Source organism: Elaeis guineensis, chromosome 3 (assembly GCF_000442705.2).
Source record: "Elaeis guineensis isolate ETL-2024a chromosome 3, EG11, whole genome shotgun sequence".
NCBI classification, from domain to species: domain Eukaryota; kingdom Viridiplantae; phylum Streptophyta; class Magnoliopsida; order Arecales; family Arecaceae; genus Elaeis; species Elaeis guineensis.
This window is the reverse complement of record NC_025995.2, coordinates 116,950,673-116,958,227: the sequence shown is the minus strand read 5'-3', so window position 1 is coordinate 116,958,227 and position 7,555 is coordinate 116,950,673. Positions and strand designations below refer to the sequence as shown.

The following is a 7,555-nucleotide window of genomic DNA, read 5'->3' as shown; positions in this document are numbered from 1 at the left end:
TGGTGGCACAACCTCGTGAACAATGGAAAATGTTCTATTATTATCAACGTACTGAGTGGCACATACTTTTACCTCTTGCGTGCATTGCTTCGAAGCTCTGGAACTACAATAATGAAGATAACTATCATCTTATAATACCGATTGCCACTGGGTATATGCTTAGCCAGCACATCTTTTTCAGGGATTAATTGCGATGATAGTTTCCCTCTCAAAAGAATAAAGAGAAAAAGAAAGGAAAGAAGAGTAGTGCTCTACGGGACCTCTTCTTTATCTACTCAATATTCGATCTCTATCAAACGTGGCAGCAGGGAATTGATGCCATCAATGGAATCAGCGTGATTCAGGACTGTTGGGCCATGGGCATGGGAGAATCAAATGGAGAAGTCTAGTCTCCAACTCATGATTGCTATGTATTGCACGATGCCGGCCTGTGATTGAGCCATGTCCACAGAGTGTATAATATAGCTTCCTATTTCACACATTGTCCCTACTCAATAATAGCCATCTTAACTAATTAAATAATTGATTAGCTTGTACCATAGACGATGCTTTTGATTTGCTTGTTTCTTTTCAGTTGTACATATGTTAAGATTGGTTTTAGCAATGTTCACTCACATGACCTATCAAGCAAGTAAACAAAGGCCTCATCATCCAACTACGATCTAATGGCTACTGCATCTTCTTATGATCTATATGCATGGGGAAAAGTAATTACCCAGTAACTATAGTTCTTTCTCCTTTTTCTTGACTGTATATTTCCATCTCCTTCACCAGAGCTCGAACTAAAGCTTGGCATTGTACAGTTATTAACAGTTAGTGATATTTGTCGTCTCTTTTGCAGACGAGTCATATAATAAGCATGAAAATCTCGGGAGTAAAATAATACACTCTTTCCCCACGCGGTAATATAAAAGGAAGTTTATTTTTGAGGACTCCAACACTCGTGTTTGCATTTCCAGTTCTAGAGTTCTCATGGACAATGGACAGTAAAATAATATAATGGTGCTCTTTGCCAAATAAATAAATAAATAAATAAAATAAAATGATGATGCTATTTTATCAACTCATCATGGAGATTATAAAAATATGCGTGGAACGTGACTTCTCAAATAAATAAATTATCAAAATTAAGTCATCACTGGTTGTGAACGATTGATGGGTCCGCAAAAAGAAAACGAGGCCAAGCCCAGATCCAATACCATGACAGAAAGATCAATAGTCATAATGCTCATGTTAACAACAGAGGTGGGAGCCGTGCTGAAAGGAGGCTTTGCTGTCAATCTGATACCAAATATAGAGCAAAAAAGCATAGTAGCAACAGAACAAATACAATAGAGAGAGACACCAACGGTGCAACAACTTGAACAAGGAGAAGAGAGAGAGGGATCTTCAATTCCCCGGCCATGTGAACTACTCTAACAAAAGAGGGTGGATGGTAGCCATGGCCTCTTTATTTCTAACACAAGGACTACCAGAGTCCAGAATCAAATGCCAGACATTGAAACGACATTAAGACTCTCTCTCTCCACCCTCGAAACTTACCTCATTTAATTACAGTTACAGGGGTTGCAGGTGCAGTTGGGTCCGCACTTGCAGCCTCCGTTCTCTGATGCAGCAGCCACGTCAGAGCCTTCAAAGTTTCTGCAAACAGAAGCCACCAGCCCAAATCAACAAAACATCATCAGAATTGGAAGGGAATTCCATATGAAGGGGCAATCCTAGAAGAAATTTCTTGGATTTTTTTTTTTTCTTTTTTCCATTTGATACTATTAACGTTGTGTCTCCCAGGACAAATGCACGAAAGGTGTACTACTAATACCAGGATAAGATGTGTGATTCTTTTTTATTGCCAAAGATCATTTTAACAAGGGGTGGGTAGAGGCAGACCCCTTAGGAGGTGCGACACCCATGATCACGGTTTGAGTGGTGGCGTTCGTCTCCTCAGCCATGTCAGGATATATCTTGCATCTGCGCCCAACCATCAAGAAAAAGATGAGGACATTAAGCAAAATTAATTATAGAATGGCAGAGGCATGGTCAAGGAAAACTTTACGCTAGACTACGGGATTCTCTCAACTTAGAGCTCAGCAACATTTATAGTCTGGTGGGTACAATTTTCATAAACATCGATGGCTATGAAATTGTTAATTCAGTAATCAGTAGCTAGAAAATTTATGAGAATTATAACTTTTTATTTTTAAGGAAAACAACAAGATATTTTTGGAGCATTTTGGGAAAAATAATTATGATGGAAAATCACACATCTAGATAGCATTTTAATTTGAGGACGACGTATGACTTCATCATTACATGTTAAGAAAGCGATATATATCTACAATATTAAATGCTAAAAGAGAGTTGGTGTTGAAGGTTCAAATTACATCTTTCATGCAAAAAAATGATTGATCTCTTTTCACTATATCAACCATTGGATTACATCTTGTACAGCTTTCAAAGTATCTAAATCTTTTTGTTCCATGCATCTGTATAAATTTTAAAGTGGCTATTGCACGATCTAGTGGTTGATATTATAAATCCTACTCCAAATATATTTTTAGAGATGGTAAATATTTTTTATTTGTATAAAATAATAATAATCTTTAAATACTTTTGAATTTTCTCGATGGATCAAGGAAAACGTCAATATTAGGCACAACTAAAATGAAAAATGTATACAAAAATATGCATTAAAATGGAATCAATTTCAAGACAGCAATAACCAAAACTAAGAAATTCTAAAGAGAAACAAGACAGGAACATATATAATATGGAAGTTCACCACCATCTCAAAGCAGTGGCTGTATATATGTTAAAAAAGAAGAAGAACAAACGAGAAGAAAATCGGATGATCCAAACCCAAGATCCCAACCAATAAAAACCACAAATCATATTATAATGAATAGATGAGAACGGAAACGTGGAACAAAAACACATCATCACATCAAAAGAGATAGCATTTTAAAGCATAATATTTTCTATATACCCTGTACATCCGCTGCCGCACTTGCAGCCAGATCCACACCCGCAATTCCCTCCGCAGCAAGACATTTTTCTTTGGAAGATGGACGAAACAACAAAAATTTCTTCAAATCACTTTGAAACCAGCTTTTCCTTAGATCGAGGCGGCATTTTATAGAGGTTCCGAGGTGAGTGAGTGGGCCTGCATGACCGTCGAATCAGATCTACCGTCACCGTGGATCACTAGTGGATTCATCCTAGAACCTGTACTTGTTATATTTTTTTTTAAAAAAGAGAGAGATTATCGTTATAGGTGTTGCTTTCTGGTTGAACTGATTGGACGGGTCTAAGATAGGACCTGGTCAAATTAATAATTTGTCATTCATGTGTTAGTATTCTGCGCCATGAAAATTCCTACCATTTCGGTCCAACCCAACCGTTATAGTCCAAATATTTTTAATTTCATAATAATTATACCATAACACCATGTTTCAGATATTGTTGATTTTTTTGGTTTTTTTGATGCTGAAATCTAGAGGCTTCGCATTACAACTCATATTTTCACTATTTCAATGTAAGAGAAAAATACAGTAAAACCATTTCAAGTTTTCCATACCTTAAAAGTCTTAGTGTGGCCTACTAAATTAATATTTCATTCTAATGACCCTCCCATCCATCTCCCAGCCTTCAATAAGAAGGTATGTCACCATCATGCGAGTCTTAAATTTTGTTAAGAAATCCAAATTACCTTTGGCATTGGCATCTGAAAAGAGATAATTAAAAGAAAAAAGGGACATATTTTCGATTCTAATGGCTCCCCGAAGGCGACGACCACCTTAAACTTTAGCCTCCCATTGGTTGCCAAGGTCGCTTTTGTCGGCGCCATCTTCATCGTCCCCGTTTATATATGCCCACGTACTCTCTCGCCATCTTTATTGCTAGTGGCTCTTGTGGTTACAATAATGCCACCTCCAATCCACCCCTACCAACTCCAATCTTGAATCTAGCCTCTTACTGGTGGCCGGTCCTCCTCAGACTATTTTCTTCTTTATGATAGAATTAAGATATCATAATAAATAGCTCTCTCCTCTGTTGCTTATAAAAGTATTCCTATTATACAATTATGGAATTCTTGTTTCAATCATGGCAAGATGATATTAAAGCTATTATGCCACTCCTTTCAAATCACGTAGCAAAAGCATCTCCTTGCCACCATTTGGGATTACACTCCTAACTCCTTGAGTTCAAAGATGATGAGTTCTCTGCACCCTCCCCCTTAATTTGGCTCTGCGCCTTTCACATCAATTGCATCAATGCCCCCCTCAAAACATTGAATTCAAGGGGATCAAGTTCCTATCGGGCATTTCATCAAACACATTCCTCACGTCCTTCATGAAACCTTTTTTTTTTTTTGGTAAACGTTTTTCTTATTTTTTTTATTTTTTTTTGGACAGGTACAAGTAAAGAGGCCTCGATAAGGTTCGGAAGTGTCGAGTATGAGTCAGGATTTTTTATATTATTGGCTTTAACCCATGTCCATCCTTTTTGGTGCATGGCGCTCCCCCTTGGCTAGCAGAACATGGTTAGACCTCTATCAGCATTCTGTACTTCGTTGTTTGAAAAGACTCATTAATGTTCAGTACTTCTTTACGTGAAACCTCAAAATGGGATCTAGCCCTCACGCCCACAAAAATGTAAGATAAAAACCTTTAGGGCCATTTTTTTATAAATAAAAAATTTATCTAAAAATTTATATTTATCTAAATAATTATTTTTTAAATAATATTTAAATAAAAAATAATTTATTTATATTTTTTATATAAAAATGACTTCAAAATTTATTGTCTATATTTTTTTATATTATTATTTTTTAAATAAATTATTAAAATTTTTTATATTTTTAATAATATTTTTTATATGTTTAAGTTTGAAAAAGATAGATAATTGAGTTATTAAACATTGAACGCTGAAAATTTAAAATAAATTGAAAAAATATATTTAAAAATAAAATTAAATATTTATTTTATTAATTAATGAAAAAAATGATTTAATCATCTTGTAGATGAATAAGATTTTTTTATTTTATGAATAAATATTATTTATAAAAAAATAAATTATTTATCTTAAAAAATATAAAAATATAGATAAATTGATCAATAAAAAACTTGATCAATTTTTTAATAATATTTATCTATAAAAGAACTAGCCCTCGATGATTTTGTAAGTGGAAGGGAGGAGGGAGTCTTCTCTCCCTAGCAAATTCGAATTTGATCTAGTAAATAAAAAATGGGAGATTGAAAGAGGAGATTATTTGTTAATTTTTTTGAATATACAATGCAACTTTAAGTGAGGGAGTCTTCTCTCCCTAGCAAATTCGGGCTCGATTAATTAGTAAATATAAAGTGCGAGATTGAAAGGGGAGATTATTTGTTAATTTCTTTGAATATACAATGCAATTTTAGATGTCAATCCACTGGCAGGATTACTGCATCTTTCTGCTTTTGACTTTATTTGTCGTTTGGATATTTTTATCTGTAATGATAACGACGATGATGATAAAATAAATTAATTATCACAAGTTGCAATCAATCTATTCTAGCACTTTACCATCTAAAGCTCGATAAAAAAATATGAATGTATAGTTAGGACACCTTCGTTCCTTATAAGTTACATGAATCCAGTAAGTTAATACATTTGGAAGGAAAAAGATTGATCTTGGAAAACAATTGGAAATGGCAGAAACAGTATCGAATGAATCATTAATTCTCCGACTCATGTATTTAATAGTGATTTCTCTTCTGGAATCCTACAGCACATCGTTCAAATTTTCACATCGTTCTAGGTTCAGAACCAACCCATTCATCTCCACCAGCAACGAGGCTTTTAGAGTCAGGGCTGGTTCTCGACCCCCAACAGCTGGAGCTTTTTTTTTAAATTTTGCCCCCTTGTATCGCAACCTTTTTGACGTTTTTCGTGTTACTTAATACAAATATTTCTGTAACTTATAACGAAAAACATTTTTTTTAAAGTTAGAAAATCTGGTAGCTCGTTTCCTTTTCAAATAAAATTAAAGTACAGAAAAGCCACAACCATTTGATGTGTCTTTTTTGTATCACCTAGTTTAAAACATTTCTCATCATTAGATGGTCAAATGCTGTAATTATGACATCTTAACGAAAATTCCGACCATAGCAACATTTACTTCGTATAGTCTTATCTGGTCATCAAGCATGGGCATATTTAATTTTACATTCACCGTCAGATGAATAAGAAATTGAATACTGTAGATGAGATAAAAAATAATTAATCTTTCCTTTAGAATAAAACGCAGCCGCAACTTCCTTTACCCCCTTCCATCATCCCTCCGTACTTCCCACCATACCCATCTCGCAGACAGAGAAAGTTGCGTCCAGGTGCCAAACACGAGGAGGCGAGATAAAGATATTCGCCAAGAAGCCGTCCGTTTACCAATACATCCACCTGTAGCTGGATTCGTCACCGCTTTTTCAAGTTGCGTTTATTCCCTTCCCACTAAAGAAAAGGGATCGATTTATAGATAGTTTAGAAGATGGAAGACATCCTTCGTCCCTTACCATTGATCCATACTACCAAACATAGTAATACCAAGAACCCTAGTAACATTATTATAGTTAAAAAAAAAAAAAAAGATAAAAAGCATTCATAAGTTCATAGTGCAACGTCCATAATTTACCCCTGAAATAACCCTTATGATCCTCACTTGTTCTCCTCCTCAGCCTTCTTCTTCTCCTCCTCCTCCTCCTCCTCCTCGAAGGCGGAGACAGGGAATGATCTGCCGATGCCGGCGGGGGTCTTGAAGGTGATCTTGGTGGGGTCGCGTTCATCGATGGACATGTCGGAGAGGGAGACCCAGATGAGGAACTCCTTGCTCTTGACCCCGGTCATCCGCTTCATCCGGCGGTCCTCCACGAAGGCCGTCACCTCCGTCGCGTAGGACACCGTCTTCCCGATCTTCTTGAAGACGTGCTGGCTCCCCTTCTTCTGCTTCATCCACACGAAGCCCGTCCCCCGGTTGTACCCCACCTCGTCCAGCCCGCTTAGCGGCAGCAAACCCTTGGGCAGATGCAGCTCCTCCAAAAGCTCCTTCGATTTCTTCTTGCACATCTCCGCCCCATGGAAAACCTCCGCGCCCTCACTCCGCCTCTCGATCGCCTGCATCGCCGACATTCCTATACTCCCTTCTTTCTCTCCACCACCACCACCACCACAATCTTCTATGATTCTAGGGATTTCGCCCCATCGGTGCTGGGACATTTAATTGGAGCGGTAGAGATGAGGAGTTACGAAAAGGCCCCTGGATTTTAATGTGGATTCGTTGGGAGTGTACTTTTCTCGGGGTTTTAAATAACGGGTGTTATTGCGCGGGGTGCGGTTCCCGAGCCACCTTGTGCTTTCTTCAGAAGTCGGGGTTCGGTGAGGGAATTAATGACGGCATTTATGATGGCATGGGCCCGTCCTCAGTCCCGCGTCGTCACGGGTCTGGCTGCGAGAGAGCAGCACCAACCTGAGTGCGGAGGACGGTTTCGCTGCGCCAAGATGGCTATGATACCCAAGCTAG

At 37.4% G+C, this 7,555-nt stretch overlaps 2 protein-coding genes across 2 annotated transcripts; both read right to left on the bottom strand.

Moving 5' to 3' along the window:
• Nucleotides 1-1,248: 1,248 nt before the first annotated feature.
• LOC105040637 (metallothionein-like protein 2) lies at nt 1,249-3,203 on the bottom strand. Its single transcript, XM_010917257.4, has 3 exons — nt 2,984-3,203; nt 1,888-1,968; nt 1,249-1,641 (listed from the first exon to the last, which is right to left on the bottom strand). The coding sequence occupies exons 1-3, from the start codon at nt 3,046-3,048 to the stop codon at nt 1,548-1,550; spliced, it is 240 nt and encodes a 79-aa protein (XP_010915559.1). The 5' UTR covers nt 3,049-3,203; the 3' UTR covers nt 1,249-1,547.
• Nucleotides 3,204-6,469: 3,266 nt separating this feature from the next.
• Nucleotides 6,470-7,230, bottom strand: LOC105040638 (uncharacterized). Its single transcript, XM_010917258.4, has one exon. It carries the CDS (start codon nt 7,162-7,164, stop codon nt 6,694-6,696), a length of 471 nt encoding a protein of 156 aa, XP_010915560.1. The 5' UTR covers nt 7,165-7,230; the 3' UTR covers nt 6,470-6,693.
• Between the last annotated feature and the right edge of the window lie 325 nt (nt 7,231-7,555).